Genomic DNA, 12,817 nt, shown 5'->3' with positions numbered 1-12,817 from the left:
CGGTTTGTTCTAGCAAGGCACATAAAGACATCATTCATAACGCTGCGGGATATTATGTCTATATCCATGGCAAAGAAGGTATATGGAAAAATAGCTGACTCAATGAATGCAAATAATACATCTACTTTTTCCTTTAGCAGAAAAATCCACTCTTTATTTTTGTTATGCTTAGCTCCAACCTGAGTTGTTAACATGCTCAAAATAACATTTAAATTTGAATGTAAAATGCATTTTCTTTTTAACCAATCCAGATGTACTGAATGAGTCACAGGATACAGCAGCATACTCTCCCATAATACAAAACAGATTGCTGAGAATGCAGCGAAATTGTACATTTGATAAATTAGCCTCAAACACAGTGTGCGAGGAGAAAGGAAAACAATACAAGCCATTCTATCTCTTGTGCTTGCACCCCAGTCCAGTTAGGTTATGGCTAATCTGTTACAGTAAATGCAACATTAACTTTTGAATCTGGTATTTCTCACATTACAGAGGATTCCATCAAGCTGACTGTAGGTTCATGAGAGATCTACAGGAATTTGGGAATTCTGATTTATAAAGCTATTAAGCTTTTTTCTAGTTTGCAGTATTCAACACTGGATCTCACAGATGCTAGAGCAATTTCTTATAAATATTTTGGATATAGCTACTTATTAAGGACCCATTCTAACCATATTTTATTTAGACTTAACCACAGAAACAGTTGCTAGGATCCAAAAGAAATGCATATGAGATCCAAGAGAGGGAATGCAGAGGACCTGCTCCAGTTCATTGAACAGAACTGCACTATTCTGGTGTAATTAATGGATGGTTCTACAATATTAAAAAATCCTGGGTATTATCTGTAATCATTGGATCATTTCTCGATCATTACATTTCAAAAAGTAGTTCAGAAATGAAAACTTACTCAATATTCATTTTCATTGTTTGAATTGGCACATGACATTAATAGAAGAATCCTGCAGAACACATACTGTGGCAAAGATTCTTTCCAGCTGGAAAAATAGGCTGAAAAATGGCAGATGGAACTTAATGCAGGCAAGTGTGCGCTGTTGCACTTTGGGAGGGCCAGTCAAGGTAGGACTCGCATGGTGAGCGGCAGGGCGCTGAGGAGTGCGGAAGAACAGAGGGACCTGGGAATACAGGTCCATAATTCCTTCAAAGTAGTATCACAGGTAGATAGGGTCGTGAAGAAAGCTTTTGGCACAATGGCCTTCATAAATCAAAGTACTGAGTACAGGAGTTGAGATTTATGTTGCAGTTGTACAAAACATTTGGAGTGTTGGGTGCAGTATTGTTCACTTACTTACTGTAACGATGTCAATAAGATTGAAAGAGTGCAGAGAAAATTTACAAGGCTGTTCTCAGGAGTTGAGGACCTGAGTTTTTGGGAAAGGTTGAATACGTTAGGACTCTTTTCCCTAGAATGTAGGAGAACGAGGGAAGATTTGACAGAGGTATATAAAATTATGAGAGGTATAGATAGGGTAAATGAAAGCAAACTTTTTTAACAGAGGTTGGGCAAGACAAGAACAAGAGGTCATTGGCTAAGGGTGAAAGGTGAAATGTTAAAGTGGAACATGAGGGGAATTTCTTCACTCAGAGGGCAATGAAAGTATGGAATGAACTGCCAGTGTAAGTCGTGGGTTCAGGTTCGATTTATTTGGATAGGTATATAGATATGAGGGGTATGGAGGGCTATGAACCAGGTGCAGGTCGATGGGTCTAGGCAGATTAATAGTTTGACTAGTTGAGGCGAAGGGCCTGTTTCTGTGCTGTTGTGTTCAACGACTCTCTGGTTGGAATGGAAGATAATTTATTCTTTGGTGATGATAGGTTTACTGATAACCACCAGAGCATTTCTCTGAACAGAATTCAGGAAGACAGAACTTTTAAAAGACCATATTGAAGTGACATAAGTGGAATTGGGAAGAGGAAGGGAGTGTACAGAAAGGAGTTATGAATAAACTAAGTGGGTAAGAATATGGCACATGCAATCATTATAGAAAATATAGATAAAAAATGTACTTGAGCATTTACTGCAATTATAAAGGACCTTGGTATGATTGCATCAGGTGTCCTGGGTACAGTTTTGATCCCCTTACCCATAAAAATATTTGCTAGACTGCTTCAAGGCTTTTCCTCGATAAATAAAATAAATTGTAGACTAGAACTGCAATGTCTGGTATTCAGAAGAATGCCTGGAAATCTAATGGAAATTTGCAAATTTCTTCCAGGGCTCAATATAGTGAACGTAGAAGGGATGTTTTCCCTACCGGAGGCATCTAGAACAGTGCTCACAGCCTCTAAGAAAGCAATGGTTGCAGTTAGGATTGAGAAATATACACATTTCTTCACTTAGGTGCACAAATACTCTTTCTCCCACAGGATTGTGAAGGGCCAAACTGAATTTATTTGTTACACACATTGAGATATATAGGGGTAGTGCAGTAAAGTAGCCTTGAGCTGAAGGTCAGTTGTGGTTCTGATGAATGGCAATTCAGTCTCAAAGGCAAAATGGCACATTTCTGCTCTTATTTCTGTTTTGTTTTTAAATTGGCTTACTGTGTTTTGTAATGGAAGGTAACAGGACAATCAAGAACAACCAGGCATTTACTAAAACAGATTGATCTGTTTGTTTCTGTATTCTTTGGAGTTTAGAAGAATTAGGGGAGATCTTAGTCAAACAAATAAAATCCTACAGGGTTTGTCTGGGTAAATATTAAAATAGAAACATAAAAACATAGAAAACCTACAGCACAATACAGGCCCTTCGGCCCACAAAGTTGTGCCGAACATGTCCCTACCTTAGAAATTACTAGGCTTACATATAGCCCTCTATTATTCTAAGCTCCATGTACCTATCCAAAAGTCTTTTAAAAGACCCTATTGTATCTGTCTCCAACACCGTCACTGGCAGCCCATTCCACGCACTCACCACTCTTTGCGTAAAAAACTTACCTCTGATATCCCCTCTGTACCTACTCCCCAGCACCTTAAACCCGTGTCCTCTTGTAGCAACCATTTCAGCCCTGGGAAAAAGCCTCTGACTATCCACATGATCAATGCCTCTCATCATCTTATACACCTCTATCAGGTCACCTCTCGTCCTCCGTCACTCCAAGGAGAAAAGACCGAGTTCACTCAACCTATTCTCATAAGGCATGCTCCCCAATGCTTGTAAATCTCCTCTGCACCCTTTCTATGGCTTCCACATCCTTCCTGTAGTGAGGCGACCAGAACTGAGAACAGTACTCCAAGTGGGGTCTGACCAGGGTCATATAGAGCAGCAACATTACCTCTCGGCTCCTAAATTCAATTCATTTGAGGGAGAACAAAGGCACAAAGCTACAAAGTAAGAGGTCAGTCATTTCTGGGTGGCAAATATCCAGAATCCTCTGCCCAAGCGTGGTGGTGGTGGTAGTTGCCAAATGATTAAATGCATCTAAGAAGAGATGGTTCAATATTTGAAAGATCAGAAAACAACTGGCACAGAATGAATTGAGGTCAGCATAGATCAGCCATCACACACAAAATGCTGGTGGAACCCTTCGTCAGGACTCAGCACGAAACGTCGACAGTGCTTCTTATAGATGCTGCCTGGCCTGCTGTGTTCCACCAGCATTTTGTGTGTGTTGCTTGAATTTCCAGCATCTGCAGGTTTCCTCGTGTTTGATAGATCAGCCATGACAGGGAAGGCTTGATGCACTCCTATTTCCTTGTGATTTGAAGTCTATGAGAAAAGTAGTCATATAGTGCAGTTTCAAAATACAAATGCTTTACAAATCAAGCATTCTATTTCTAAAATAACTTTTACTTTTGCCAAATAAACTGCAAATATCTTGTTATTTTAATGAGAAATAACCCAAATATTGGATTAAAATTTAGCTACTTTCCCTCTTTCAGGCATGTTTTGTTATTTGGGTATTATTTCAGGTGATTCAGAGACATCCCCACATTATTTGGGAGGACCCATTTTATGAAGGTCAATTCACAAAGGGAAGTGAAATTTGAAGTTTGATGATAATTGAATATTTTCCTGTTTCAAAATTTGATTGTTCTCAGTTAGAAGTTCATCTTGCAGCTGTTACGTTTGTACCTCCAAAACATAAAAACTAATTAAAAGGGAACCATGGAGCTGGGAATAACTTGTGTACATTCTTTGTTTTACTTTAAGCGAGGCACACACTTATGATATGGTGGTATCACGGAGTACGTAATACACACATCTTTGACAGGTGAAACGTGGTTGTTGGCAATCTCAGGCTCTGGAGCTTCCTCCTTGGTGGGTTTAGGAGTTGATCCTCGGACTACAGGAAGTGGTTCTGACAGCTCTGGATACCTTTCTTCTGGACGTGTTGGCATCCTGAACAGTGCATGGCAAGCTTCACTGGACGATGTGCATCATAATGTACGAGTACAGTGGCTGATGTCACCATTTCACTTTCTTTTTGGAAAGCCACCTCACACTGCTTTGTCTATTGCCATTTCTTCCTGATCTGTAGTCATGAGTTCAAAAGTTAGAGCACAGTGGCCAGATTTGACAGGAACCTGTCACAGTAATTGAAACATCCTAAAAAGGACCGTGACTGTGACACGCCCTTTGGCCTTAGGGCATCCACTACTGCTTGAATTTTCTCAGCAGACTTGTGTAATCCTTGTGTGTCAATAGTGTGACCACAGTGTCGCTTGGTTTAAGGAATTCACACAGCACGTCATGCTCTGAGCCCACAGTCTAATCCTTTCAACAGTCTTAGAATTTTGGAGCTGTTCCTTGTCATCCTTGTACCAGCCCTTTATAGTGATAAAGCATCTGTTGAGTGTTTATAATGAGATACACCTTGGACTTCTCTTCCATCACCATCTACAGGTAGGCCTCAGCTAAGTCCATTTGCTGAAATGCTTCTCTCCAGAGAGATATGTAAAGATATCCTCTATCCTGGGCAGAGGATATTGATCTACTTTCAGCACTGGATTAATGGTGATCTTGAAATCACCACAGATCCAAACAGACCCACTCTTCTTGGCGACTGGGACCACTGGAGTTGCTCATGGTCTCTGCTCATCTTTGGACAGAATTCCTTCAGCCTCCTTGTAATCTAACTCACCTGAGGCATGTGACATTTTTATTTAACACTATTTTACTTTGAAACTGTATGTTTGAGTTTTCCCAATGCCATTCTTGAAGATTGCTGTAGGCATCATCCAGTACTTTTCATAATTTACTTTCAGTTGACTATTTCAGGGGATGTGGCATGCAAATAGCAGTTGGCTCTCCAATCAAGATGTAGTTGTTTCAGCCAATCACAGTCCCACAATGCTGGCGCTCCTGGTTTTACTACATACAAGCCCAGTCTGGCTTGTTGGTTGTTGCATTTCACTGTTATGGATGTATTCCCTTCAGGATTTATCCAATCTCCAGTATAAGCTGGATATCTGCAGGGTTTCAGTACAGTATCTTTGAAATGCCAAACCCATTTTGTGGAATGACTGAAACAGCTGGGCTAGTGTCCAAATCCGTTTTAATGAATTTCCTGTTCACTTCTGGTGTAAGCCATTTTGAATGTCTATTGTTAAGATTTTCCACTGTAAATCTCAAGGCTGTCCAGTCCTGTGTCACTTTCATCACTACCAAATTTTTCATCAACAGCATACAGCGAAGTATTCTTTTTGAAGCTGTAATTTGACTTTTTCTCTTATTCTCTTCTCTGTGCAGTCCGCTTAATTTCAGTCTGCCTTATATGTGTCCTACTTAGTTGCATTTTTTGCATTTCATCTTTAAAACTGTATTGGCCTGATGTATGTTATCCCCTGCCACAATGGCAATGCAATTTGTTCAGCCAAGCAGGCCTCCATTTAGATGCTATAATTTTATTCACGGGTCACTTTCATTCTTGAATGCAACTCAATTGCATCCCTGTCTGCTGTTTCCATTGATACAATAATTTCAATGACTCTTTTAAATGTAGGTTATGCTTCAGTTAGGAACCGTTTTTGAATGCTTTCTTACACGACTCCACAAGCTAAACAATTTGACAATGCTCAGACAACTTCTTCAATTCAGCCACGTATGTTGAAAAGGACTCCACTTTCTTTTGGTTATACTTATGAAACCTAAAGTGTTCTGCAATTGACAATGGTTTTGGATCTAAATGTTACTGCATCAGAAAAATTGTCACTTGTTTTTCATTGGCTATTTAATTTGCTTCAAAATACTGCTCAATTCACTTAGTATGCAACATCCAGTTAATTTTTGTGCAATCAAATGCATCTATCTTTCCAATGTAGCCAACCATTTTAAGAGTCAAGATTCAATTTATACATTCAAAGAATGTATAAATTATACATCTTGAGATTTGCTTCCCTACAGGTAGCCACAAAGCAAGAAACACAAAATAACTCAATTAAAAAAAAAATTCTCTGACCACAGCTTTGCACTTTGCTCATCTCAACTTTTATCTTCGCAATCTTTCAGCCAATGTTTCAGATCTCATTTAGGACAAAATCGAATCTCAACTCCATTTGAATTATCTTGGCCAAAAGTGTGCACTGGTTTTTGACTTCTCCATTATGAGAAACAAGCCTTTCTTGTTTATCGAATCCAGGTTTTTCAATTTTACACCATCATTCCAAACAACCCCAGCCAGCTAGTTTCTAATTTATTGAAAGACTTCACCAACTCAGTAATTCCTCGATGCGGTCACATTTTTGCTGTCATCTGGTGACCAACAAATTCTGATACAAGTTCCCTGTTCTGATATTATTTACATCAGTCATAAAAGCAAGCATCTCTTAATTTTCACAGCTTCACTACTTTGGAGGTCTGTTTGTCTAGATGTTCGGTTTCTTATGTTATGAATGTACCACAGCTCTGAGGGGTCGAAGGAGCAGGAGCAGCCCCCTCCTTCCGGAGAATCGCAAGATCGCTATTAATTCGGGTCTCAGACCCAGGAAGTGAGAGACAATGCAACGGTTTTGGCCATTGTTCTTAGAGGCACCTGTGTGACGTGCATGTCCCTGCTACGTGAAAGCTACCATGGATATGGACACCCTCGGGCAATGTGGGGGTGGGGATTGCATCACCCTACTTTGATGGACATCTACAACTCTGCAAGTCAAGATAAAAGGGGACTGCAGGAGGCAGTACCCCAGCGACGCACTAGAAGGACACCATCACTCAGTGCTCCCCTGGCTGGAAGCCACTCAATGCCACATGTGCTCCTAACTCCTTTGCCTGGGGAGCGGGTGGCTGATAATACCGAGAAGGACTTTTAACTAACAACGGGGAAACAACGTTCCCCTGATTTTACGGAGTGGCTTCATAAAGACCCAGGCAAGTTTTTTTTCGTTTTTCACCGATCCCTCTAAAACACGTGAAACCCAGCGATTCCCCGAAAGGCTAAAGTCTGCAGACTTCTGAGTGACTTTTACATTTCCAACAGACAATATATTATCCCCTAGACAACAGTCGAGATTACTTCTTAATGATGATTATTACTATACCCTCGCTTTAGATTGAGTATTGATGACGTGCATTATCTGAATGTTTGTATTAACCTTACTTTTGTGCCCCTTTATAAATAAAAACTTTTGAAAATAGTGACATCAGACTTCAACGGACCTCTCTATCTTTGCTGGTAAGTTATCCGGTTACGGGATACGTAACACTTATCATTTATTATGCATTTCCCTAAGGTTGTGTACCCACTACTTTGAATGGCATTTACTATTTTTCTTAACCTGCCTGAACATTACATTCGATAGCTTCTTGCTTCTTGTAACTAACAACTTGTTTCTTCACTGTTAACCACATTACCAATACACATTTATAACAGCACACAGTATATATAAAGTTTCTCTGTTCCCAGAGAACAATAAGGTTTAAGTATACCTGATTTTCAATTGCCTTCCTGTTTTTGGGATCATTTACAATGGACAGCTGCAACTCTGCCATTTTCTTCATTTTTCCATCCATATCAATTTTTTGCATTAAGCTTTTAGTTTCATTTTTTAATAGCTTGACAGTATCTTCCTTGCCATGCTGCTTTGCAAACACCGATGCACACGCAGAGTGTATTGCTGTTATCCAATTTTCAAGATCAGTTTGGCTTGTAGCCTGAAAATCGAACCAGAGAACAATTAAAACATAGAATATCAGTGTCGTGTAAACAACTGAAAATAATCCTTCAAAAATTCTGATGTTAAGATTAAAATGAAATTTAGATGTGCTGCAGAAAGCACTAAGGGCAATGACCATTTTGTTGTAAAATGTTATAAAACAGTGTACTGAGGTTATGGATACCACCGAGCAATGAAGATATTGGTTCCTGAATAATTCTGTCTGTATATTATGTAGTTTGGGTTGCTGATCATGGAAATCACCATGAAATTTTCCTTACATGCTCCATTTTTTAAAAATTAACTTTATTGTTATTTCAATTCATAATTCAAGACAATTAAAACTTTGCCTACGATGTAAGCTAAAAATTTCTGCATCTTTTCCAGCCATGACTAAGCATGCTTAGGCAGGGAGGATGCTGCATGACAGGATAGAAAGCCTATAAATTTCCATGATTTCAATATTTGAGGTAGGTGTTTTCTCAGAATCGCCAACGCCAAGATTAAGGAAGACATTGGTCCACAAATTAAACAGGTCAATGACAGGCAGTTCGAAGACTTTCCAGTGAGACTGGAGAAGATCACATGGAAGGCATTCATAGATGATGTTAAAAATTTGTACTCAGACACTAAGTACAAATGAAAATCATCAATAAAACATTTTGGCTTAGTTGAACTTTTCCAGAGTGTCAGCACTATTATCAATTAAACATATTATATTCAATAAAAGTTAATTTCTTGTTTCTCAAAATTCATACGTGATACAAGTAGTCTGAAATTATATTTGTGTTCAACTTCAAGCAGTCTATCATAAACCAAAAAACTAGAAAAAAATTTGTTGTCCAATCTATTCACATAATTCAAGACAACTAATATGTCATTGCACTTCATTCATTGGGAGATGGTAGACAGAAGATTGAATGAAACCATGAGAAATGGTCGTCCTAATTTTTTGTTCTGTTTTACAGTTTAATAATCATTTGTTACCTTGTCAGATCTTTCTCAAGTTCAATAAAACCAGAATGTTATTGCTCGTACAAAGAGTGTATTCAATTCATTTATCCTGTCATTTGGAAAATGCAGTTTAACATAAAACCCTGTTAATTTTTTTATTGATATACAAGACCAGATTTTCATTTAGCCTCCCTAGGTTTTGTTTGCAACATGACTATTAATTATGAACATCAGCATTTCTCACTTCTCATGATTTTAATTATGATACCCATGGAACACCTTGGGCCACTGAAAGGGGTGTGTGATTGTTATATTCCAGGAATTTTGAATTATTTGGCTTTGCATTTGCCAGTCTAGCTGATCTCATTTTCATAGGTTCCCATTTATAGACTAATTAAGATTAGTCTTTAGTAAATAACAATAAAAACCTGAAATAGGACAACATCCCCGAAGGCATTACTAAGACAGAACACATTCTCTTTCTTGGGATGTTCAGGTACAGGCTGCACAATGCTATCCTCAGCGAACAAGGCGTATCTAGGCACACTGCTCTGCTCCATGAAGTTTTTCCCATTGGCCTCATAAAATAAGAGAGTACAACCTTTAAAAGGGAAAGCAAAAAAAAAGCATTAATTAAAATGCTATTCCAACATTTTTGATGAAGAGAACAACAGTATGGAGTTTTGATTTATTCATCTTTTTCTAGGTTAGATCCTCCTCTTCCATGACAGTAAAGTTTTAAACAGGTTCCCTTCAAAATTCTTGTAGACTTGCATCCAGAACTCAGTAACCACAACATTTACATTAATAGTAATTATTTCTTCTTATCAAAAGTAAATTGACCGAAGTAGCTGAAGTGTTTTCTGGTACCCATTAGTAGTGAATGATAATAATATAGATATATCTCTGTTCTAAATGATGTGTTACATGTACTACTTTACCCAGATGCCTTGCATGACTTATGTAGGGAGGTGTGCCATGAGTTAACAGCACCTTTAACATTTAATCTGATCCCATAATTGGTAGGTTTATCCCTTCTATATCATATAACAATGACAAAATATCCACATGGAGATCGAGATCAAACACTTGACTAAAACATAAGGTATATTTTAAAAAGCAATTACGTGCCAGATTTATAGGTCAAGGTTGCTCCAGTGGAAAGTCTAGCTGGTTCAATGAATTGATGGACTGATCCGGCAAAGCCAAAAGGTTTTAAGAAAGGCAAACTAATTTTCAACTAACTGCTGATTTTTGAAGAGATTATTTAATAGGTAGATAAGGCAATGTCAATGAATATTATGAAGATGAACTTCCAGAAGGCATAATGTTTGATATTACAAACTACTGGCAAAAATAACACAGCATAGTACTTAAAACAGCCTTTCAACTAAGACGGAAACAGGAGATACTGTGAGGATATAAAGACAATAATCTAATTGGTAGGACACAATAAATGACGTGCATGCAGCTCTTTTCAGATCCTCAGATTTATCCTGTATTTATGAATGATTTGAATGCAGTACAAGTTCAGACAAGTTATATAAAAACAGAAATATACGATTCAATCTACTGGTAATGTAAATAAGTACCAATATATTATTTTTCCAATTGTGCAACAAAGTTCAGATTCATGATCCAGGAGACCTACAAAAGCTACATTTTGCAATACCCAAACAGAGTTCATAACTATTTCTCAAACTTCTGGTAATGCCCCTTCACCATTTCCTATCCCCTTTTCCCTCTCTCACCTTATCTTCCTGCCCACCCATTGCCTCCCTCTGGTACTCCTCCCCACTTTTCTTTCTTCCATGGCCTTCTGCCTCTTTCACCAATCAATTTCCCAGCTCTTTACTTCATCCCCTCCCCCTTCAGGTTTCACCTATCACCTTGTGTTTCTCTCTCACCCCCCCCCCTTTTAAATCTACTCCTCAGCAATTTTTCTCCAGTCCTATCGAAGGGTTTCGTCCCAAAATGGCGACTGTACTGTTTTCGAGATGCTGCTGAGGTCCTCAATCATTTTGTGTGTGTTGCTCGGATTTCCGGCATCTGCAGATTTTTGCTAGTTTGTGTTCAAATCCAAAATATGACATTATATTCCAAAAGGTATGCTATCTTATCAATAAAACAACAAAGTAGATATCCCACTATTTGTCACTTCATCTGCTTAACGTGTACTTGATGTTGCTCTTGAAGAAGTACACGATACTTCACAAATCAACCAACTGATTCCAATAGCATGGAAACCACAACGACTGGAACTGATGGATTTGTTGCAGCCTTCATCCACCTTCATAGCCGTTGAGTTTGAAGTAATTTTGTCCGCCTGTTCCACCGTTGAGGTCTTGGTTGGATTGTTCTTTGTCAGGGACCTCACCCTCGACCTTACCACCATGGGTGACCCTACCAGGAGCATAGCTCCAGACGGCATCGCTCTTGGGATCTCAGGACCACACAAGCTTCCCCACCATGACAAGGTGACAATCCACAGAAAATCTTCTGGTAACTAGTATTTAAATATGACAATATCTCCGTTTAAATTCCTATGATCTTCAGATCTTCATGGCTGGCATCCTGTCCAGTTTAGCAAGGATGCTTGCAGCAAGAGCCTTGACATTTGTTACTTTGCCGAAGCTTAGTGATCACAAAGGATTTATCGTTTAGCTTTCCATATCACCACCATCCAAGAAAAATATTATCATGTAATATTTCAAGTCTAGTGCTGGGCTTATAAACCTTTACTTACACAAACGCTAAAGCAATATACTTACTGCTGTCAGTCAAATACACATATTTAAATTACATTAATTCTCTTAGGCTCACTTTTAACACTTAAGAAAAACTTAGAAAGGTACATGGATGAGAGGTGTATGGAGGGATATGGTCTAGGTGCAGGTCAGTGGGACTAGGCAGAAAAATGGTTCGGCACAGCCAAGAAGGGCCAAAAGGCCCATTTCTGTGCTGTAATGTTCTATGGTTCTAGTGTAATGTGATAGATTTAAGGTGCTCTTACCATTCAGCCATTTATATGACTACAATCACAATTAATTAGATGTAAACTATAGTTCAGTTAAATTAATAATTATTCAACCATTTTCCATTCATGTGTAAATATGACACTTCATTCAGAAATTAATGTTCAGAGAGTCCCAACTGCAATGTGCTAAATCTGGATTTTAATGGTTACCTTTAAGAGAAACCCAATACTGTCGCCACTTTCTGCGAGGTGCGAGTTCCAACTTCCTTTCCTTCTGATGTGTAACAAGAGGTTTGAAAGACAACCAACCAGCCTTTCGTACACATCCTTGTTCTTTTTCAAACAACAAATCCAGCTGCTCTAAAGAGCTGAAGGAATCGCTGCTGGTTTCCTCACTTCCTGTGGAGGGGTCCCTGATATCCACAGATACATGACCCGTTTCCAGCTCGCGCATGAAGTTTTCATAAATGCTCTGTCTCAGGGCATCATTGCCCACTGCACTGGCGGAGTTACTTCTGGGAGGTAAAGTATAGCTGAAGCCTGGGGACCACAATGAGCACGAGATCTGTGAAGGAGAGCTGTTGTCTGCAGTCACTCCATCAATTCCACTGTCACAATACTCATTTACATCCTTGGATCTTGAGTCCTGAAAAATTGAAAAGATATTTGAAAATTATTTCTGAAGCTTATTTCAGAAAGTTAAACAAGTCTTATTCATCACAGTACAGGAGTCCATTTCAGCCTTGTAATAGTTGTAGATATCAATTA

General features: G+C 38.8%; 1 protein-coding gene across 7 annotated transcripts in view; it reads right to left on the bottom strand.

The window, feature by feature from the left end:
* The window catches only part of LOC132402935 (rho guanine nucleotide exchange factor TIAM2), a 263,572-nt gene that overhangs the window by 101,796 nt on the left and 148,959 nt on the right, over positions 1–12,817 (bottom strand). For all 7 annotated transcript variants that reach the window (XM_059986063.1, XM_059986060.1, XM_059986061.1 and 4 more), the window contains 3 exons: positions 12,260–12,695; positions 9,501–9,673; positions 7,892–8,116 (listed from right to left, as the gene is read on the bottom strand). In XM_059986063.1, the coding sequence (XP_059842046.1) occupies positions 7,892–8,116; positions 9,501–9,673; positions 12,260–12,695 (834 nt within the window). The remainder of the gene's footprint in view (positions 1–7,891; positions 8,117–9,500; positions 9,674–12,259; positions 12,696–12,817) is intronic.

Source organism: Hypanus sabinus, chromosome 12 (genome assembly GCF_030144855.1).
Source record: "Hypanus sabinus isolate sHypSab1 chromosome 12, sHypSab1.hap1, whole genome shotgun sequence".
In the NCBI taxonomy this organism is placed as follows: Eukaryota; Metazoa; Chordata; class Chondrichthyes; order Myliobatiformes; family Dasyatidae; genus Hypanus; species Hypanus sabinus.
Note: the sequence above shows the minus strand (reverse complement) of the source record. Positions and strands in the feature narration are given on the sequence as shown.